Source organism: Hyla sarda, chromosome 3, assembly GCF_029499605.1.
Source record: "Hyla sarda isolate aHylSar1 chromosome 3, aHylSar1.hap1, whole genome shotgun sequence".
Classification (NCBI taxonomy): domain Eukaryota; kingdom Metazoa; phylum Chordata; class Amphibia; order Anura; family Hylidae; genus Hyla; species Hyla sarda.
The window spans coordinates 192,528,448-192,552,387 of NC_079191.1; the positions used below are offsets into that span (position 1 = coordinate 192,528,448).

Sequence of the window (23,940 nt, forward strand, 5' to 3'; positions counted from 1 at the left end):
GAGGTTCAAGAATCGAACTCTAACTAAGGTGTAATTTGTATCCCTGTTCAACAGCATTTTGAAGCGAAATCCCTGTCTAAACCGTAGACAGCATGTGGATAATAACTACATGCGTAACCATCTTTGTCACCATGTCATGACCATGTTTGGTACCTATCACACCTTAAAGGGGTACTCCGCTGCTCAGCGTTTGGAACAAACTGTTCCAAAGCTGGAGCCAGCACCAGGAGCTTGTGACATCATAGCCCCACCCCATCATGACGTCACGCCCCACCCCCTCAATGCAAGTCTATAGGAGGGGGTGTGCCAGCTGAGCAGCGGAGTACCCCCTTAAAGGCTATGGACTTAGTTGACATTTGTATATCATAACACAATAATACAATGTAATAATGGCTGAATGCGTGCCTCCTGTGAGTTAAAAAAACAATGTTTTATAAGGAATGCTCATCTGTCTTTTGGGCATCATCTTTTGTAACATATGTAATTTTTCATCTCTTTAAAAGGAGATTTTTTTGTACTCACTGTAAAATCCCTTTCTTGTAGCCTTCATTGGGGGACACCTTACTGATGGGTATATGCTCTTGCCACTAGGAGGCGCTGACACTAGGAAAAAGAGTCGGCTCCTCCTTGGCAGGATATACCTGCCCACTGGAAGTGAGGTAACCAGTTTTGTCACAAAGCAGTAGGAGAAGCCAACCAAGGACATGTCCGAAAGACCCTAGAAAAGAATCTCGGATAAAAAAAACAACAACCGGATAGGATCATCCAGACGGAAAGTGAAGAAAAGGGTGGGTGCGGTGTCCCCCAATGAAGCCTACGAGAAAGAGATTTTATGGTGAGTACAAGAAAAAACCTTTTTCTCGGTCGCTCTTCATTGGGGGACACCTTACTGATTGGACGTACCAAAGCAGTCCCCAAGGGTGGGCAAAATACAACCACCAGAGAAAAGTAATCAGTCCCGAGACTGAACTCATGTGTCCACAAGGCCTGCGGACGAGTCCCCAGGTCAGAGACAAACTGTCACGAACTGGCAGGGCTGGTAGTGGATCTTCCAGACCAGAGAGGCGATGGCACGGGCCTTACCAGGGGAACGGAGTCTAAGGGACTACTGGTCTTCACCAGGGCCCGCCGCAAAGCGGGATGGACTTGCTGCGGCAGGTAGTCCCCAGGTCGTTCCCCCAATAGCGGCTCGACCTCTCTGGCAGCTGATATAGCGAAGTACAACGGGAGCAGGCAAAAGGCGTAGTCGGACGTAGCAGAGGTCAGGGCAGGCGGCAAGGGTTCACAGGCGAGAATACGGTAGCAACGGATTCGGCAACTGGCAAGGCAACTATCACAGAAGGAAGGCTTTCCCAGATGCACAAAGATCCGGCAAGGGCAGGAAGGGGCAGGTGCCTTTTATTGGGAAGGACACAGTGGGAGGTGAGGAACCAGCGCACCAATTACCGGTGCGCTGGCCCTTTAAATTTACTGAAGCCGGCGCGTGCGCGCCCTAGAGAGCGGGGCCGCGCGCGCCGGGATCCAGGAGTGCAGAGAGCCGTGCGAGGAGCAGGTAAGCTGAACAGGGATGCGGCGCATGAGCGGGAGCCAGCCGCCACGCCAGCCGCGTCTCTGCCACTGTGGGACCCGTGCTCCCGGTCAGTGCGTCTGACCGAGAGACGCAGGGACCCCGGGACGGAGGGTTGCGGCAGCGGGCGCTCCGGTCCGGAGGTGATGACCGGAGAGCCCGCTGTGACACAAACCAGGCCCAGAAATTGGGCTCCCGGAAGATCCCCCGTCCACGGGCCATAAAGAGAGACATGAAAGGTCTGGTGCATGAGAACAAAGACCTAAACAGATGCAGACTCGAAAACTCCTGTCCCAGGGGCCCACCATGAGTACCTGGAAGGTGATAGTAGCCGGTCTGGTGCAATCCGGATGACTGGAACGCCCTCTAACTCGGGAAGAATGAACCCCGAAGGAAGTAGGAGCGGATCGCCCAGAAAAGGGGCATCCCGGGCACCGGAGAGACCGACATGGAAACTAGGGAGGTATGATTCACCCGGAAAACGAACCCATAAAATAAACGGTCATGGAACAAGCGGAACACTTTGAAATCCCAGAACACTGGAGTGGCCGATATGGGAAATGGAGGATCCTGAGCAACGCGGAAGACTCATACATAAAAAACAAGGAAAACAGACGTCCGCAAAAACTCTCCGTATGACAAACATTCATGTGGAAAATGAAGAAGTGAAAAAGTTAAGTACCGAACGATCACACAGGGATCGTGGAGGAGTCCAGGCTGGATCACTACACATGCCCGAGACCTCAACCATAAACAAGGTCCAAGGACCGGAAGAGCCTCCAGAATGGAAGGCACGCCACAGCATCCCAAGGACTAACCGGTCTTGGATCCCAGTGGTCCGCACGGACCAGAGCACTCCAAAAAAACCTCCTGCTGGAGAAGGAACGGAGAGGGAAACAAAGGAGGACCCAGCCGGGACCCTCAGGTTCTGGGCACAGGAAAGTTACTTCAGAAGACTATGGTGACAGTGCAGTACAACTGAAACAGGCAAACGGGAAGGAAGAACACACCCTTCCATGGAGACTGTGCGAAGGGAGGAGAAGAGCAATGGCAGGACCCGAACAACGGACGGTGGTGAGACCAGCTGTCGCCGGCCATACAAGATAACATAAACTCCTCCATCAGAGGAGAAAGTCAAGGCTGCGTGAGCAGCAATAGGTAACCAAGAAACAGGAAGAGAGCCAGGCTGCAAAGGTGGAGAGGAAGCACACAAGCCTAGACAGTAAAAACTCTGGTGATTGCTCCCATCAAAAAACAAGGGGCCAGCCAGATACCCCACCTATATAGTGGGAACAGAGAGATGGCATCATCTTGGCGGCAGAAAAAGCTCCACAAAAATAGTCCCCCTAGAGGAGGGAAAACAAGGGTGACCGAGATGAACTCAGGTGCTGACCATGCCAAGCACCCTGATACCCGTACCCCCTGTGGAAAGGAAAGTGGCAAGTGTGCCAGACACAGTAGGAGCAGGGAAATGCTGACCAACAGCCATGGACCAGGACTGGGAGAATGTAGCCCCCAGGCCCCAGCGACAACCCATCGCTGCATGGAGGAGCCACCTCGTGTCCCCAGGGGGATAGGAATCCTGCACACTGGAGCTGGGCAAACATACAAGCCGTATGGAGAGCCAGTCCGGACGATGACTAAGGCAGCAGAGTAGGTGCCGAAGCCACCTAGGAGAGAAAACTCGGGAGGTACCTGGAGGTATAGGGAGGGGCAGAATTGAATGTGTCACCCCAGCAGGCACCATGCCAGAACCAAAGTGCTCAACAGAACTGCGGGAACAAATCCCAGGAAGCCCCGAGGCACACCTCACTGAACAGAAGGAAAGGTGGGCTCTACCTGACAGAGCGGCCTTATCATACGGAGGGACACAGACATTGTACCTCACGAGTAGTGGGGTACCAAGACAGCCGACACAAAAGTAACCGCAGACATCCAAGGGAACTGCAGGAAGGGAGGTATGCCTCTAGCAGACCAACAGTGCAACTCCAGGAAGGGGAACAGAGTGATGCTGCTGTCTGCAGAAAAAAACCCATACCTGATTTACTGATGGTACCACACACCAAAACTGCAGGCACAGAATCAAGGGAAAAAGAATGTATGTGGAGCAGGAAAAATGCAGACACCATTGGACCTTACAGGTAGAAAAGGTCCCATGAACCCACAAAGATACACTTTGCGGAAGGTCACCCGGAAGGGAGACACTAGACTGCAGCCACGGCATCGGCAGAAACGGAGGTGGTGACCTGGTAGACCAGAAAAGCATTACAGACAGTGTCTGGTTATGTGGCATAGGGACCATGGCCACGCCAGTCCCACATACGGAAACAAACAGCAAAGCGAGATCCCAGCCTTAGACAGAGTAACAGGCATGCAGAGAGGTATCTGGAAAGTAGGGAACCCTACCAACCAGCATGTGGTGCATTGTAGAAAGGCCACGGAGCCACCCGAGGAGACTCACTCAGAACTACTTGGCAGTGGGTTATACCAATACCAGTATGGCAGGTGACTGAACGTAATAGTAGGTCATGCGGAAAACCGCCTGGTCGACTGGAATAGGATCCCTGAGTGCACAGGGTCACTCCATTCAACCTCCCACAGAAAGCAGGGAACTGAAGTGCGGCCCATCCAACGGGAGACCTGGTGGCGTATAAGACCCAACAGACGAAGGACTGTCTGACTGGAATGAATCCCGTGAATCTATAGGAACCCTCCTCCAGGATCTAGAAATCCCACCCTCTTTGAAGATAGGGGAAGGCTGAGGAGCTGAGGAATGCATCCCTGTCATCCAATAGGGTCCGCAGGACACGCTTGGTCAGTTCTACGTATAACGCCCACGGCAGTGGGGCACCAGAACGCCAGCTGTCGATACATCCGCCGATGAAAGGCGGTGTAGGAACCATGCCGACCACTGTCAAGCATACTGGTCCATAGTAGACTGTAAGTCAATTCGACGGGCACCACACAGGGTAGTGAGGTACCGGAAGTCCAGCCGTAACTACATCAGCCATGTGAGGTGTGACAGGCGGTGTAGGAAACCATGCAGACCACTGTCCGGCTTCCAAGTATGGGACCAGAGAGGACAACGGGTAACTCCATCGGATCTGTCGCACCGTAGTGAGTTACCAGAACTCCAGCCACAGATACATCAGCCGAATGATGTGTGACAGGCGGCAGAGGAACCATGCAGACCACTGTCTGACTTACTGGTATGGGTACATAGTGGACAACAAGTCATGCCGTCGGGCACCTCGCAGTAGTGAGGTACCGGAACTCGAGCCGCAGCTACATCAGCCGCGCAGACCACTGTCTGGCTTACTGGTATGGGTCCATAGTAGACAACGGTTCACTCCATCAGACACCTTGCTCAGTAGAGAGTTACCGAAACTCCAGCTGCAAATACATCAGCCGTGTGATGTTTGACAAGCGGCAGAGGAAACCATGCAGACCATTGAATGGCTTACTGGTATGGGTGCATAGTGGACAACAAGTCATGCAGTCAGGCACCTGGCGGTAAAGGGATACCGGAACTCCAGCCGCAGCTATATCAACCGTGTGATAGGCAATGTAGAAGACCATGTAGACTACTGTCTGGCTTACTGGTATGGGTCAATAGTACACAACGGGTCACTCCATCAGACACCTTGCTCAATAGTGAGGTACCGGGACACCAGTCGCACATACATTAGCCGTGTGATGTGTGACAGGTGGCAGAGGAACCATGCAGACCACTGTCTGGCTGACTGGTATGGGTCCATAGGACACAACGGGTCACTCCATCGGACACCTCGCTCAGTAGTGAGGCACCGGAACTCCAGCCGCACATACATCAGCCGTGTGATGTGTGACAGGCGGCAGAGGAACCATGCAGACAACTGTCTGGCATGGGTCCATAGTATACAACGGAACATTCCTTCGGACACCTCACATCAGCAGTGGGTACCGGAGCGCCAGCCACGGAATCAGCAGCCGTGACATGCGAGACTACTGTCTGGCATAATAGTATCAGGACCAATCCATGTGGGGAACAAGAGCACTAGCCGCTGATGCGGTAGCCTGTGGGGAAGGGAAACATAGAGCATGACCTGCCATAACACCCTGAGGATGGGTGGCCGGCAGACCTGAAAGATGCGGAATCTAAAAAGAAACCCGAGCATCGCACAGGAACGCAAAAGGGCTTGTACATTGTGTGACAGAGTGCTTGAATATATCCCCCAGCACTTTCCAAGGAAACGTGAAGCTCTGGCAACAACCCGCCACGGCGGTTTTCCTATGGCAGGATAGGGATGCCAGAGGGACACCTCAAGGGAACGTGGGCCTCAAGGGGGTGCCAAACCATACCAGAAGGTGTGAGTGGCCAAGGAATACATATATATATATATATATATATATATAATAATTTATTTATTTATTTTTCATTGTGTGAGAAAATATATGCACCAAGGTTGGAAAGGAGCATGGGGCACAGGGCGCCCTGCAAAGAGCTGCCCGCAGAACATATGTGCCATATGCAGGCAGATAGGAAGCCCCTGGAGCAAGACGGCACATAGCAGCGTGCTATAGAAGCACCTGCTAGCGGACGAGCAGCTCTGAGGCAGGGGACAATTGCGGGCCAGAGCAACGAGCTCCCGTCGGGCTCTGCCTCAGGAGCAGAGATCTGGCAGGGACGGAGCGGACCTATCCTCAATAGACGCCACCGACCCCAGCAGCAGGGAAAGGGGACAGAGCTAGGCATCACAGCGAGAAGGTTTGAGGGGGTTTGTATAATCACCTCAGCCACCATATACTCACCCTCGAAGACTTCGACTAGCTAGGGCCACATGCCTTAAGCCAGCTCACCAGGCATACAGGGGTAAATGGGGGACCGGACCCAGGGTACACCACCATGCGCTGATTGTTGGCGAGGAGGGGTTAACGGCCCATCCAGCAATGCACCATGCCCCTAGCTCTCAGGTGAGGGATCAGTCGGCGCCATGCTCCTGTCGCTCCACAGTAGAGAAAACAACAAAGGAGAGAAAAACTAAACTTCAGACTGAAACTAGGAAAAAAACTAAGGGAAAAAAAGACATGGTCTGGGAAGCACCCAGACCTGGGTCTTGCCTCCTTGCTAACACTAGCTAAAACTGGTTACCTCACTTCCAGTGGGCGGGTATATCCTGTCAGGGAGGAGCCGACTTTTTTTTCCTAGTGTCAGTGCCTCCTAGTGGCAAGAGCATATACCCATCAGTAAGCTGTCCCCCAATGAAGAGCGACCGAGAAATAAATAAATGTTAATGTTTTAAGGTATATATTTTGCTTATTATGGGGCGCTTAAAATTCCATTGCCTAAAATGGAGCACTCCAGCCAAGTTCAGGAGAACCTGTGCTTATTCCTGTAGAAGTCACTTTAGAATGGTTTAGTACAATGTCTTTTCAGCTGATAGGGTCCACTCATACTCATGGAGGTATTAGGGTCCGTTGATATTTAAACTGCTTCAGTGCCAAAAGTGAAATGCAACATAGAAACACGATCATAGTGCCTAGTAGCAGTTTTCTACCTGACCGCACTGACAGCAGCTATACATAGGTCACAGCCAAAGTATAATTGGAAGGATCTAGTATGATTTACGGTATGTGATGCAAAACAAAAAGCAATAGTTGGAATTTAATGGCTTAAAGCCATTAAAAGCCATGTCTAACAAATCTGCCAAATACCTATTTTATCCATCATGTCCTTCAAAATTTGAGATTCAGAGGCAACTCCACTAGTTTCTATACACTTTTTCAGCTTGTCCTTCAACGCTTCCACTTTACTTTCATTCTGTTTCACTTCCGCTGCAAAGACCTACAAATAGGTAAAGATATATAACCATGAGCATATTACAATGTAGTGAAGCATTAGAAATAAAGAACAATAATAAGGACAGTAGTATAAAACCACAAAAGTCTAATAAATTAGATATTATTTACTATTCAGATTACAGTACATTGCACTATTAATGGAGTTTTTCTTTTTTCTTTCCATATCCATAGGATAAATGGGACCCCACTGACTGACCGAGACTCCTGTCTGAATGGGGCTGCATTCTAGTTTGTGCACTGCTACTCTATTAAGCTCATTATGGACTGATGGATAGCCATTCACTGTACTCAGCTGAGTCTGTGTCATAGAGGTGAATGGAGGAGCAGCATGCATGTCTAACTACTGCGTCATTTAAGCAATGGACCTATCCTTTGTGTCCTAGATGTAGGCCTCCAAGGATCAGCTTTGATAGATGTTGTAAACAGAAAACCCCTTTAAAGGGGTACACCAATGTAAAACTTTTTTGTTTATTTTTTTTAATCAACTGGTGCCAGAAAGTTAAACAAATTTGTAAATTACTTCTATTAAAAAATCTTAATCCTTCCAGTACTTATTAACGACTCTATACTAAAGAGGAAATGCTTTTCTTTTTGGATTTCTCCTCTGTCACGACCACAGTGCTCTTTGCTGATCTCTGCTGTCCATTTTAGGAACTGTCCAGAGAAGGAGAAAATCCTCATAGCAAACATATGCTGCTCTGGACAGTTCCTAAAATGGACAGCAGAGGTCAGCAGAGAGAAAAAAAAATGAAAAGCATTTCCTCTATAGTATGCAGCCGCTAATAAGTACTGGAAGGATTAAGATTTTTTTAATAGAAGTAATTTACTTGGTAACTTTCTGGCACAAGTTAATTAAAAAATAAAAGTTTTCCACCAGAGTATCCCTTTAATGCAGTACATGTGGGTTTGGCAAATCCTCACCCAACTAAAACTAACACACCTGCACAGTAGATGGTTCCATGTACAGCAGTTCCTTTAGGACTTTTAAGTCAGCACTGATTCTATGCTGCTTTTACACTGTCTCTGGAGTAGGCTTGCTATGGGGATTTGCTCCTACTCTTGACAGTTCCTGAGACAGACAGAGGTGTCAGCAGAGAGCACTGTGGTCAAACAGAAAAGAACTACACAACTTCCTCTGTAGTATATAGCAGCTGATAAGTAGTGGAAGGATTAAGAATTTCAAATAGAAGTAATTTACAAATCTAGTGAAGTGTTTGCAAGAACAGGTATAACACCCGGCACTGCTGTATCCAGTCAGCCGGCTAAGATATGTGGTGTAGGCTATGCTGCTGTGACCTCGGAGTGGACGCTACCTGCTGCGTGGAGGTGCAGACCAATAGGTAAAGTAACTTATATCAGCTAGTTGAACGAGGTAGAAAGAAGTCTCACTCACCAACCAAGAGCAGTATTCAAAGTCTTGTCCTTTATTCACACCGGCAGAGTGGAACAATAAAAAAAGGTCACGCACTGGGGGGAGCGAGAGCAGCCGCTCTCAGGATGCGGGGGCACACAAGCAGAGGCAACTAGTTTCGCGTCACGGCTTGACGCTTCTTCCGGCCAATAAGGTGTACACCTTATTGGCCGGAAGAAGCGCCAAGCCGTGACGCGAAACTAGTTGCCTCTGGTTGTGTGCCCTCGCATCCTGAGAGCGGCTGCTCTCACTCCCCCTGTGCGTGACCGTGTTTTATTGTTCCACTCTGCCGGTGTGAATAAAGGACAAGACTTTGAATACTGCTCTTGGTTGGTGAGTGCGACTTCTTTCTACCTCATTCAACTAGCTAATTTACAAATCTATTTAACTTTCTAGCACCAGTTGATTTAAAAAAAAATTGCTTTCCACCAGCGTACCCCTTTAATTGTGTGCAAAGACACCTTTAACTACTTAGCTTATACATTAGTTAGATGAGGGAATAAAGTTGGCAAGCTGCCAAAAAGAGATTAGCGCAAAGATTACTGTCTGTTGAGGCATTGAATCAACACTAGATGATGTTATTTGCATTGTTCACATCAATACCTGTATGTTACAATGATATCAGTTTTTTGTGGTTTTGTTATGCAGCAGGACTAAAGCTTCCCACGCATAGTTCAATTTAGTTTGCTTCCAAGCATGTTAATGGACAACATTATGCAACATTAGCATCTCATGGAAATGCTACATGAAAGGATCCTATCGGGGATTTACATAAAGGTAGACAGGATCTGCTAAAATATGTGTACCCTTATCTTAAATGTATGGATACCTGCATATAAAGATATTGCTTCTCCAATAAAAACATATTCCCATAGCAGTCTCACACTAGGAATAAAAAGCAATGAAGCCAAAAGATTTTTAGCATTATAATTCCTATTGGTACATTGAAGTGTGGATGCATTTTTTATCATCACTTTAGGAGGATTTAGGGGTCACAGTATTGGTGACATTCCAATAAGCATGGCATGCTGACTCCGGTCTTACATTTAGAAAAAGAGTCTAAGGCTAGGATTCCACTGAGGTTTTTTCCCACCAGCAAAAACGCCGGGAAGAACTGCCACTGATTTTCCCTGTGTTTTGGAAGTTTTTCTGTCATTTTTCCTGGTGTATGGAAACAGCCAGTTTTGTCCCCTGTGGCAGTGTTCTCACTGTCTTCAGGTACCACTCTGTGGGTTGGATGCTGAGTGCCCGGTCCACAGAGTGGACCTATAGCCATTTTGGGCGGTATACAGAATATACAGCTATCTACAGCTATCAATTGGAGGCTCTCTGTTTAGGAAGAGATTGATTTATGGGTGCTCTCCCCAGCGGAGATTGCCAAAAATGTCCTAACCAATTTTTTGTGTTTCTTTTTTTGTTCTCGCTTCAGATCAGTGTATGCAGAGGATTACAGCTGATTCAGAGGTCTACTGCGGATGAACTGGATTTTTTTTCATTTAATATAATGGCTAATGAGGGCTTTGGGGAGTGTTTTTTAAAATAAAATAATTTTTCAAATTTGTCCTGTTTTTTTTTAAATTACATTTTCAGGCTTAGTAGTGGAAGCCGTCTTATTGACGGAATCCATTACTAAGCCAGGGCTTAGCATTAGCCCCCAAAACAGCTAGCGCTAACCCCCAATTATTACCCGGTACCCAACGACGCTACAGGGGTGCCGGGAAGAGCCAGTACCAACAGGCCCTGAGCATCAAAAATGGTGCTCCTGGGCCTAGGTGGTAACAGGCTGGCGTTATTTAGGCTGAGGAGGGCCAGTAACAACGGTCCTTGCCCACCCTGGTAACGTTAGGCTGTTGGTTGGTATCTGGCTGAGAATAAAAATATGGGGAACCCTATGCGTTTTTTTTATTTATTTATGGAAAAAAACAAAAAACGCATAGGGTTCCCCATATTTTTATTCTCAGACAGATACCAACCAAGCAGCAACAGCCTGACGTTACCAGGGTGGGTGAGGACCATTGTTACTGGCCCTCCCCAGCTTAAATAATATCAGCCTGCTACTGCCTAGGCCAAGGAGCGCCATTTTTGATGCTCCGGGCCTTTTGGTACCGGCTCTTACCGGCACCCCTGTGGCTGAGGGTATGGGAGTAATAATTGGGAGTTAGCGCTAGCTGTTTTGAGGCTAACGTTAAGCCCCGGCTTAGTAATGGATTCCGTCAATAAGACGGCTTCCACAACTAAGCCTGAAAATTCAATTAAAATTTTTATTTTTTTTATTAAAAAAAAAAACACTCCCCCAAAGCCCTCGTTTATTGAATGAAAAAAAATCCAGTTCATCCGCAGTAGACCTCCGAATCAGCCATAATCCTCTGCATACACTGATCTGAAGCGAGAAATAAAAAGAAACACAAAAAATTGGTTAGGACATTTTTGGCACTCTCTGGCACTCTTTGGCTGGGGAAAGCGCCCATAATGCCATGTCTTCCCAAACAGAGAGCCTCCAATTGTTGCAAAACTACAACTCCCAGCATGCCCAGACAGCCTTTGGCTGTCTGGGCATGCTGGGAGTTGTAGTTTAGCAACAGCTGGAGTCTCCCTGTCTGGGAGGACACTGCCAGAAGGGTCTGTTCATATTATACAAAACGGATAATGTGAACAGAGCCTCACACTTACCAGCCTGGCTCCCGTCTGTAGCCCCGCCCCCTAATAACATCATCACTCGTGGAGCTACACGGACCTAGCCGGGACTGGAGGGAGGTAAGGGGATAGCCAAAGGCAGTCTGGGCATGCTGGGGGTTGTAGTTTTGAAACAGCTGGAGACACACTGGTTGGAAAACACTGGACTAACATTTACACAACTATATATTTACTGATAACCACATCCAGACAGAGGCCTCGAGCTTCACAAAAATCACACCCAACATTATTAGGCAATACGGAATTAGCAGATCACATGTTTCCATAGACTTCTATGTAGATACAGTACCTTGTGCTGTTCTACTTGTGTTCGCACTGATTCACTGTCTGTAGGAGCTTCCCATGTTAGAGCAGTTGAGTGCATTTTTTCAAGCCATTGAATCAAAGAATCAGCTTCATTGTGTACTTGCTGAAGTTGAGATAGGCGACCTTCGAAGTCCTGTATTTTATCTTTCAATAAATTCCCCAGACATTCATAGCCTTCATTAACATCCAAAATCCCCTTCTGCACAACGGCGAGCTCTGAAAAGAAAATGTGACACTTCATATAAAACAATGTGAATGTTTTTTTAATCCATTTATGATAAAGGAGATTTTCTTACATAAGACCAATGATGGAGCCCAAAATACCCAATAACATACCAGCAGGTAGTTCTCAAAGGTGTGGGAAAGAGGTGATCAAACTGACAATGGAAGCTCCTTCATTTTTAGGGCCCATGCATAAAATGTAATATAAATCCAAGTTATATGGATTTGTTAAATGTCATTTATAACCTGCTATAAGCACAAACTGCACTACCAAATGCCTCCCGTTTTCTACAGAGGTTTCTTTTGACACAAGCTTAAAGGGAATTTGTAAGGATTTATAGAAACTCTGCATGCTGTCATACCAGTTCTACAGATAATTTTATATATAAAACCCAGTATATCATAAAAGGAGATATCTCATGGATAAAAATGCATCCTCTATCTGCAGGATAGGGGATAAGTTTTAGATTGTGGGGGTTCCGAGCAATGGGGCCCCCAGCAATCTATTCTATGGAGCCTTGGCTCTCCCCTGGAGCACTGCATCACGGCCCCCGACAGAAGCTGGGGCCGCACACCCCCCTCCATATATCTGTAGGGGAGTGCTGTTCAGTTATCTTTGGCTCTCCAATAGAGATATATGGAGGGTGCGTAGTTTCCCCCGCTTCAGATGGACGAGGGTTGTGATGCACTGCTCCAGGGGAGAGCCAGGGCTCCATACAGAAGATCGTGTTACTTGTGATACTTGTGCTGCACATGTAAGGGTGTTATTGGTGGAGGGAGGAGGGAAGATAGGGGTATTTTCTGTGGTTTTGCTTTAAAAATATGGTAAAATGGTACAAATCTTTGTTTTGCCTACTACCAACAGGGCATATAGATGGTTCTTATCAAGTACCCACTGTTGGCACTTTTAGCAGCAGACAGGAGTCAGCATGGGCACTCTGGGGGAGAGGGTAGTGTAAACAAAATTAATTATACTAGCAATTTATGCTATGGTACCTGTGGGATTAATTTGGTGGGCTAGTCTGGTTCAACTGATGTCCTTGGACAACTTTTTATAGGTACTAAACAAAGTATACCAGGAACTACCAACAAGACCTGCTGACCCAGTTGTATAGCTTTCACAATTTGGCCCTTTCTTGCTTCCTACATCCACCTAAGGGACTGACTTGACTGTTCAGTTTCTGCCAAACAAATCCCAGCGCTTGTCAGTTGCAATTGTCATGAATAATCAATACTATTCTCTTCTCTATTCTCTTGTTCTGGGCTTCCCTTGGTGAACCTTATCATGGGTAAGGTCCTATTGCAGTTTTAGATGTTTGATAATGTTATTCAATAAATCTGAATACCATTTTATACATTAGGTATGCATTTTCTTATCCTACATCTCTTGTTTTTCATTTTTCATTAACTTTATGTATAGAGTTTTGCCCAATTTTACGTCTAATTTAGTTGACCCCACAATACTTTTGCCTATACACTAAAATATTGCACCCTCTTTCTACACAAAAACCAAACCAGGAGCAGCGGGGAGTGGTTGCCATAGCAACAGCATCTGTGGGGGAGTTGGGCAGATGAGTATTTTTTTCTCATTTACAAAGACATTATAGTGCTGAAAATACCCATTTAAGGGTACAGTCACATGGGCAAATTTACAGTCAGGTCCATAAATATTGGGACATTGATACAATTCTTACATTTTTACACCACCACAATGGATTTGAAATAAAACGAACAAGATGTTCTTTAACTGCAGACTATCAGCTAATTTGAGGGTATTTACATCCAAATCAGGTGAACGGTGTAGGAATTACAATAGTTTGCATATGTGCCTCCCACTTGTTAAGGGACCAAAAGTAATGGGACAAATTGGCTTCTCAGCTGTTCCATGGCCAGGTGTGTGTCATTCCCTCACGATCCCAATTACAATGAGAAGATAAAAGGTTCAGAGTTTCAAGTTTGCTATTTGCATTTGGAATCTGTTGCTGTCAACTCTCAAGATGAGATCCAAAGAGCTGTCACTATCAGTGAAGCAAGCCATCATTAGGCTGAAAAAAATAAAACAAACCCATCAGAAAGATAGCAAAAACATTAGGCATGGCCAAAACAACTGTTTGGAACATTCTTAAAAAGAAGGAACGCACCGGTGAGCTCAGCAACACCAAAAGACCCAGAAGACCAAGGAAAACAGCTGTGGTGGATGACTGAAGAATTCTTTCCCTGGTAAAGAAAACCCCTTCACAACAGTTGTCCAGTTCAAGAACACTCTCCAGGAGGTAGGTGTATGTGTGTCAAAGTCAACAATCAAGAGAAGACTTCACCAGAGTGAATACAGAGGGTTCACCACAAGATGTAAACCAATGGTGAGCCTCAAAAACAGGAAGGCCAGATTAGAGTTTGCCAAATGACATCTAAAAAAAAGCCTTCACAGTCCTGGAATAACATCCTATGGACAGATGAGACCAAGATCAACTTGTACCAAAGTGATGTGAAGAGAAGAGTATGGAGAAGGAAAGGAACTGCTCATGATCCTAAGCATACCACCTCATCAGTGAAGCATGGTGGTAGTAGTGTCATGGCATAGTGGGCATGTATGGCTGCCAATGGAACTGGTTCTCTTGTATTTATTGATGATGTGACTGCTGACAAAAGCAGCAGAATGAATTTTGAAGAGTTCCAGACAATATTATCTTCTGATATTCCGCAAAATGCTTCAGAACTCATTGGACGGCGCTTCACAGTGCAGATGGATAATGACCCAAAGCATACTGCAAATGCAACCAAAGAGTTTAATAAGGGAAATAAGTGGAATGTTATGCAATAGCCAAGTCGATCGCCTGACCTGTATCCAATTGAGCATGCATTTCACTTTCTGAAGACAAAGCTGACAGGAAAATGCCCCAAGAACAAGCAGGAACTGAAGACAGTTGCAGTAGAGGCCTGGCAGAGCATCACCAGGAATGAAATCCAGCAATGTCTGCTGATGTCTATGCATTCCAGACTTCAGGCTGTAACTGACTGCAAAGACTTTGCAACCAAGTATTAAAAATTGAAAGTTTTATTCATGATTATTATTTTGTTCCATTACTTTTGGTCCCTTAACAAGTGGGAGGCACATATGCAAACTGTTGTAATTCCTACACCATTCACCTGATTTGGATGTAAATACCCTCAAATTAAAGCTGACAATCTGCAGTTAAAGCACATCTTGTTCGTTTCATTTGAAATCCATTGTGGTGGTGTATAAAGCCAAAAATGTTAGAATTGGGTCCATGTTCCCAATATTTATGGACCTGACTGTAGAGGCAAGTTTGCAGCAAGTTTCCCATTGTGAGTTTAAGCCTCAACGTTTTTTTTCCAGTGAAAAATTGTCAGCAGAGTACATTGACTTTAATAGCTCAAACTTGCAGAGGGAAACAGCTCAAACTTACAGAGGGAAGGAGGCTTCTAAATCTGCCTGAATGAACATACGTAGAGTACAGAATGCTGGGCATGGAAGGGTGTACTATAACCCCAAAAACATGCTCTGCAGTTGAAAGTTGCTTCATTCTAAACTGCCCTATTACCACGCACATTTGGTTCAACTGAATGTACATTATTTCCCAGGAACAGCTGAAAGGAGAGTCTGACAGACATCTCTGATGAGAAATATCCAGCTCAGCTAATCTGAAAAGCATTGGAGGACTATTTGCACATAGCAGTATATTCTTCTACAGTGTTCTGGATAAAGATAAAACAAACCATAAACTATTTATACCTCATAAATGTTTAATATTCAGCCAAAAATAGTATACAAATAATTATGTAATATAATAACATTTAAAAAAACATAAATAATAATATATTATTATCCTTTTTATATATTTTTTTCTTTAAATGTAAAAACTCCCATTGTGCCAGTTTTACTACAGCTATACAGTTTGCAATTTGTCAGCACTGCCACCTAGTGGTAATACTGTGTATGTAGCAGAATGAAAACATGGCAATCTAAATACATTATACGTTATCAAATAATTGGAATGTCTACACTTGGTACATTTATGTCTCAATAATCAACTATGCCTTTTTAACTCAGAAAGTAAGGGTTCTCAATTTATAATGGTAACAATAAACAGGGGGGGGGGGACAAAGAAATCATCCTGCTTCATAAAAACTGTAGGTCAAATCACATTGTTGCCACTCCATCAATACAAACGTAACGTCTCCACAGGTATATAACAATCTTACTGCAGTCAGATAAATCATAACACAATGGGGAATATGATTAAAAACTGTGTAAATGCTTAGTACATTTTAACAATGGTCATGCTGCAAGAAGCTGTCTTGTTTGTACCATGTATTGGTTAGCTTGTTTTAATGCCAAAAAGTAGCATATTTTTGGCACATATATGCAAACCTTTTTACCAAAGCCACACACACTTTACTGCATGACCCCCCGACTACCCACCCCCCCTGTCGGGCAATGTTCAGAATGATTAAAAAGTGTCTCAAACCAATGGAAAATGTGGTGCAAGTAATGAGGGCCAGTGCTCCAGATTTTTGTGGAAAAAGTTTTTATACTCTCCTCTAAAATGTGTCAAACACAGTGTTTCATATTCGTATGAAATGCCCAGTCAGTTTATAATCCAGTGGTCTAATCACTAGAATCTAATCTATAGAAGCATTTAGAAATCCACCAACCCCAAATCCAAGCTGGGTGAGCAAAATGAACTACAATATCACAGTATCAACGGCACTGCATTGATTTATAGAAACTGCACACATAGTACTTAAGATATAAACCACTAAAAAGCCAAAATAATAACCTCGAAAAGCAGCAAAAAGTGCATTTGTGTAACTAAATATTATACCAGCAAACGAAGTACAATATTCTCCGTGACTAAGGCCTGGCTTCCTCATGAACTGTATATGGTGGATCCTAACAACTATGGAATATATTTGTGTTCTTAAATTCTTTATTATCCTGAAACGCTTTTAGCATTAAAGCGTACCTGTCAGATCCAACAAAATTATATTTTTCTAACATATCACTCAGTACCTAATTCTGACCATGTCCATCTAATTTGTATGTGTCTAGCACCTTTATTTATTTTTTATTACACTTTTAATTTAGCTCACTAGTCTGAATTCCTCTCAAAGGGAGGGGGTGTGGCCTCACTGTGCAGGTCTCCGCCCCCTCCCTCAGTATGCTGTCTGCTCACATCTCCCCTAGCATTAGCAAAACTACAACTCCCAGCTTGTCCTCATTGACAGTAGCGGGACACAAGTTGAAAGTAGAAGGATTTTTCCTCTAGCTGTGAGCCCTGCACTCACAGCTGTCAATCAAGGAAGTGTGTCCATGACATAGGTGATGATGCATGGACACAGCAGGACTAGTATGTGTTCAAGCAGGCGGGGGGGGGGGCAGTGGTTTGACTGGCTTTTTCAATATGAAATACTAATTTTTTTTTAATGAAAGCAATTGCAAAACCTATTGGTTTTACATGTTTTACAACATATCAAAAGTTTTGTATCTGACAGTGCCTATTTAAGTATGAATTTAGTAATCTGTTCAATGATGGAACTTACCCACTAGAGTTGATATGAGAGGTTATTGTTTTAGATTTTTAGTGGTTTATGTCTTGACTACTACTTGTGCACTTTTTTTTACTTTATAACTAAACCAGTGCAGTACCGTTGATACCGTGAGAATGCAGATTATTATACTCACCCAGTTTGGACCTGGGTTTGGTGGATTTCTAAATACTTTTATAGAGCTGTGTAATGTCGAGTGTACTTGGTATGTACCTGGTAGGAATGAGTTTTGCAGATAGCATTTCCCTTTAACAACTCAGTTTGGACTTTCGTTTGACACTTTTCCAGATGCTTTTTTGTAACTGGAATTAAACTACTGTATTACAAACTGATGAGGTATTCGACAAACATACAAAACTTTATGTGATTCCTGGGCTACCAAAAAGTGCTGTTAGCAATATACCTGTGAAGGTATTACATTTTTATTGGTGGAGTGGCTCCAGTGTGACTGGACCTAACTATTTTTCTGAAGATGGGTGAGTCCTTCCTTTCCCAGTGCCAACAACACCCCCAACTATACCAATCTACATTACTGATGTGCCTTTATAAACACAACCAGAATAGGCGAGTGCACTGGAGAGGAGTAGCCAACCAGGACCATTTATGGTGGATACTCCTAATGTACTGAGGATAATACACCAGGATTGCTTTCCTTTTTCGAAAAATTTTTGGATTGCTTCTGATAGGGTCTCAGGTTCTCCATGACAGCTAAGAAGCAGACACACAGGTTATACATATAGTACAACCATGTTGTGTGTCTGTGTACATGTTTGCACATTCTTCCCTAATTTAAATTGGAGGAGCATGGAATAGCCTTCATGCAGAAGTTGTCGCTGCAAATACAGTGAAGGAGTTGGGATGCATGCATGGGATAGGCATAAGGTTATGCTTCATATAAGATAGGGCCGGAGACTATTCATAGTATTCAGGATATTGGGCAGACTAGATGGGACAAATACATTCTATGTTTCTATGTCTCTTTTTCCTTACTAACAAACATCAAGATATTACAGTCAACTTGAATCAAGCGTTTCTTACCTTTGCTGGTTAAATTCTCTTTCACATCTGATGACATTGAACCATTAACTGCATTTCTAGCTATAAATCAAAGAAAATACAATGTGAAAATGTGTAGTAAAAGACCAAATGTCAACTGCAGCATAGGAAATAAGATATTGTGCATGTAAACAAAGACGTTTTGTAAGGAAGTTCTGTAATAAAGCAGCAGTGTACTGAACACATAAAACACCTAATATACTGCCTATAATGGTATAACCAATAAAATGTACATGTAAACTGGTTCAGCACTGGACTAAGGAAACATTTCTTCAAAATAACACAACTACACCACTGCTTCCGCCAGCCTCCAGAGAGCTCGAAGATCACTGGGGAGGGTTCAGTCATGAGACATTGCTGCGTTATGGGCTCCTGACTGTCAGCTATTCAGGGGCCCACTGAACTGTCCTTGTACAGGGACTCTCTGCTGTCTGGGTGACGTGGCTAAATACCTGATTTGATAGCTGATCTAGTCTTTGCAGGTGAAGTTACAGCATTTATCAGGCTACACAATGCTGTTCCTTTGCTGTTCACTTTTTGAACATCTTGTCCTTTTAGCCTCCACTCTTCTTGTAAGTTCTGAAAGAATAAAATTTAAAACCAGAATTTAAAGAGATATGAAGTGTATATACCAAGTGCCATTTACCAACCACCAATCTAAAGGAACTACCTTTATATCTTCCAAATGTCTAGAAAGCTCCTTCAAACACATTGTCAGGCTTTTTGCAGGGATTCTATCGCTTGTTACAGTGAACCAGTGTTTTAAAGCTTGGACTAAAGACTGAAAAGAGTCCATCTGTGCTTGGCAGGATGACACATCTTCTTCCCTAATAAAGCAGTTACAATAAGAAGCCATTAGTAAAACTCTAACAGACTGGAAATAGAAGCAACACAAAATCTGTCCAATCTAGAAACACAGGAGGAAATCATCATAAATGGAAGACTGCAGAGAAGAAAATGCTCCTCATCAGACCCTGCACCAACAATACAAAAAGGAATGAATAGTAATGTTGTTTTTTGTAAAAATGGATTTCTACAGTTCAATTAATAACTCCAGTGGAATTTAAAGGGGTTATCCAGCATTAAAAAAAATAAACCTGGACTTACCTCCTGCTGCTCCTGCGGTGACTCTAGTATTGCTTTCACAGGCTTTGCTGCGATCCTATTCATGCTTCTGGGGCCTGACCCGCATTGCAGCTCAGCTAATCACTGGTTGCAGCTGTGTCCCACCTCGGCCAGTGATTGGCTGAGCAGCAATATGACAGAATGAGTCTGGGCACGAGGAAGAAGACCAGGGCCTGGGCCCAACCTGTCATATTGCTGCTTAACCAATCACTAGCCAAAGTGGGACACTGCTGTGCCCAGCTATTATCTCAGCTACAATTTTGCGTGTCTGGCCGCAGAAGGAGGAAGAGGATCGATGTGGAGACTAGGGCGGTGATACTGAAGTCACCGGCAGGAGGTAAGTCCGGGTTTATTTTTTATTTATTTTTAATAATATCATTCTGGGCTTTTTTTTTTATTTAAAAAAAAAGATTAAAAGATTTGCACCTGAGTACCTCTTTAACTTAATGGCCTTTGTTATGCTGAGTATATGTTATAGGGTCAATCTTGATTCACCAAGACTAAATGTTAGCAATTACTGTTACTTGGCACTTCACCTATGAAGGCATGGGTCCCATGTAAACATTATGCAATAAACCTTCCATAAAAGTGCATTAACCCTCTACTAGAATGTTATATGCCTTAGACTTCATACAAAGAGTTTATCTGTAGCAAAGTGGCATACCCCATCAGATATGATACTGTAGTAAGAACTTGTACTAAGAGGCTGCTGTTCAGACTTTGCCATGTGCATGAGCCCTTAGAATTAAAAGCTCTACTTGTGTATGCATTCATTTTTGTTACTGTAATACCCATGCACTGCCTGCACTTACTTTGCCTTAACAGTCTCCTCAAGATCCTGAAACCGTTTTAACATAGTATTTACTTTCTCCAAAACCAGTGCTTTGTCTCCTGGAATCGCATACACACACAATTCATCGACAAGCTTGTGAAGATCTTCTAGGCTCTTTTTCTGATCCAGCATTTCATTGCTTGTTTCCTGTCACAGAATAATAAAAGAATGGTGGGCATCTGTATTTTCCATAACAATTTATGAAATCCAGCTTCAGATTTACTGTATAACAATATCACTACTTAAGGGATACTGAGAAACATTTTAGCTTATTAAAAGGGTTAGATACCATTTTTGTTAGTTTGCAGCAAACTATTATTATGATTATAACAAGTCATTCAGATGTCACTTTGCCTCTTTCACCGTGCCTGAGCTTCTTGCTTGTGTGCAGTATATTGCTATGGAGAAGGCAGAGTGGCGTAATGGTCACATGCTCATCCATAGACAGCATTTTGCCATCGCCACAGATAAACTTGGGGTCCCCAACCTGGGAAGGGGGTCATCAAGTGTGTTTAGTATACATAGTATTGTTTAGATGTATATTAGAAGGATTGAAGGGAATGTCAGAAGTTGGACCTCCACAATCAGTAAGTGATGGCATATCTTAGAGTCTACCCTCATCTACTATTATAGGAATACTGCTTTAAGTACACTTCTACTTAAAAAAAGATTATAAGAGCCATGCATTTTTCAATTCCCCATATATAATTAGTAAAGGACTCTGTGAACAAACCTCTGAAAAACTCTTCTTTCCAAGTAATATTAAATCGGTTATATTGAAGTACTGGGGTGCCTTTAGCCCTCTCAATAAATCTCTAATTATGAGGGGTGTCCTATACATTCCCATTCACCTATCCAAAACATGGCCCGAGAGCCGACTCTCCCACTGATCGCTAGAATGAATGGGGAAAGGTGCTCAGCTGAGTGCTGTTTCTCCCAACCGTCTCCGAACTGCTGTGTAAAGGCTCCAAAGGTTTACTATAGAGTCTGCAAGTCAATGGGGAGAGAAAGCGTGCAAACCAGTACTTCTCCCCATTCATTCTAGTCTCAGCTCATGGATCCCACCCAATTAACATTTTTGACATGTCTCCATGATATTTAAATATTTTTGAAATGATAGTAACACTTTCAGGAGCTAGTCTATTTACAGCCTAAGTCATGTGCATGGAACCTCTATGACACATGCCCAAAGACAGTCAATGGCATACAACTTAAAGCATATTAACTGTTCACAGAGGTTTATATGAATGAGGTTCTGTACCTGCATAAACTGAGATAGCTCGGTCACATCTTTTCCAGGGCCATCTGCCTCTGTCAGTGCTTTTAGTTTTTTATCCAAAAAGGACTGTACTTTGCCAGAGAGATCCTCAAACTGTTCAACTTTAGTCTTCAAATCTTCCATCTTCTCAGTGCGCGTTCTGGTTTGATCAGTAGCTTTGGAGAAGCGCTCGGATAGGTCATTCATCTTTCCTTGCAGAGAAGATGCAGCGGATGAATCTGCAGTCTCCATGAATTTCTTCAGCTTTTCATTCATTGTACTGATGCTGCTCTGGCGACTTGAAATATCTTGCTCAAGCATCTTGCAAAAGGAATCAGAAAAAGGAAATTTGAAGCACAAGCTAAACCTTATGATGAGATAACAATCATGTTCACAACCTGCTCAAAATAATAAAGAGAACACTAAGAAAACACATCCTTGATCTGAATGAATGAACTAATCATATTAAATTTTTTCGTCTTTACATCAATGGAAATCAAATTTATCAACCCATGGAGGTCTGGATATGGAGTCACACTCAAAATCAAAGTGAAAAACCACACTACAGGCTGATCCAACTTTGATGTAATGTCCTTAAAACAAGTCAAAATGAGGCTCAGTAGTGTGTGTGGCCTCCATGTGCCTGTATGACCTCCCTACAACGCCTGGGCATGCTCCTGATGAGGTGGCGGATGGTCTTCTGAGGGATGTCCTCCCAGACCATGACTAAAGCATCCACCAACTCCTGGACAGTCTGTGGTGCAACGTGGCATTGGTGATGTCCCAGATGTGCTCAATCAGATTCAGGTCTGGGTAACAGGCGGGCCAGTCCATAGCATCAATGTCTTCCTCTTGCAGGAACTGCTGACACACTCCAGCCACGAGGTCTAGCATTGTCTTGCATTAGGAGGAACCCAGGGCCAACCGCATTAGCAGATGGTCTCACAAGGGGTCTGAGGATCTCATCTCGGTACCTAATGGCAGTCAGGCTACCTCTGGCTAGCACATGGAGGGCTGTGAGCCACCCCACACTATTACTGACCCACTGCCAAACCAGTCATGCTGGAGGATGTTGCAGGAAGCAGAATGTTCTCCACGGCGTCTCCAGACTCTGTCATGTCTGTCACATGTGCTCAGTGTGAACCTGCTTTAATCTGTGAAGAGCACAGGGCGCCAGTGGCGAATTTGCCAATCTTGGTGTTCTCTGCCAAACGTCCTGTATGGTGCTGGGCTGTAAGCACAACCCCCACCTGTGGATGTCGAACCTTCATACCACCCTCATGGAGTCTGTTTCTGATCTTTTTAGTGGACACATGCACATTTGTGGCCTGCTGGAGGTAATTTTGCAGGGCTCTGGCAGTGCTACACCTGATCCTTGCGCAAAGGTAGAGGTATTGGTCCTGCTCCTGGGTTGTTGCCCTCCTATGGCCTCCTCCACGTCTACGGATGTACTGGCTTGTCTCCTGATAGCGCCTCATGCTCTGGACACAGCAAACCTTCTTGCCACAGCTCGCATTGATATGCCATTCTGGATGAGCTGAGCCACTTGTGTGGGTTGTAGACTCGGTCTCATGCAACCACTAGAGTTAAAGCATCGCCAGTATTCAAAAGTGACCAAAACATGAGCCAGGAAGTACAGGAACTGAGAAGTGGTCTGTGCTCACCACCTGCAGAACCACTCCTTTATTGCCTATAATTTCCACCTGTTGTCTGTTCCATTTGCACAACAGCATGTGAAATTGATTGTCAATCAGTGTTGCTTTCTGAATGGACAGTGTGATTTCACAGAAGTGGGATTGACTTGGAGTTACATTGTCTTCTTTAAGTGTTCCCTTTATTTTTTTGAGCAGTGTATTTACAGTACACATACATAGAAAAGCATTGGCTAGTGTTATGCTTTGAAGAATAATCTAACTCTGAATGTAAGCAAAAATGCTGTGAAATATGCCAGATGAGCTTTCTGGTGGCCTGGTCTCCAGCCCTTCTGTTTCCTCTCCTGAATGATCTGCTAAGCTGATTTATAGTCAGATCAAAGCTCAATTGTACAGGAGAGGAAA

At 44.3% G+C, this 23,940-nt stretch overlaps 1 protein-coding gene across 20 annotated transcripts in view; it reads right to left on the reverse strand.

Annotated features, from left to right (window-relative positions):
* Positions 1–23,940, reverse strand: part of DST (dystonin) — a 613,928-nt gene that overhangs the window by 155,686 nt on the left and 434,302 nt on the right. For all 20 annotated transcript variants that reach the window (XM_056565774.1, XM_056565763.1, XM_056565758.1 and 17 more), the window contains 7 exons: positions 21,887–22,204; positions 20,606–20,772; positions 19,339–19,495; positions 19,121–19,247; positions 18,651–18,710; positions 11,803–12,035; positions 7,262–7,391 (listed from right to left, as the gene is read on the reverse strand). In XM_056565774.1, coding sequence (XP_056421749.1) covers positions 7,262–7,391; positions 11,803–12,035; positions 18,651–18,710; positions 19,121–19,247; positions 19,339–19,495; positions 20,606–20,772; positions 21,887–22,204 — 1,192 coding nt within the window. The remainder of the gene's footprint in view (positions 1–7,261; positions 7,392–11,802; positions 12,036–18,650; positions 18,711–19,120; positions 19,248–19,338; positions 19,496–20,605; positions 20,773–21,886; positions 22,205–23,940) is intronic.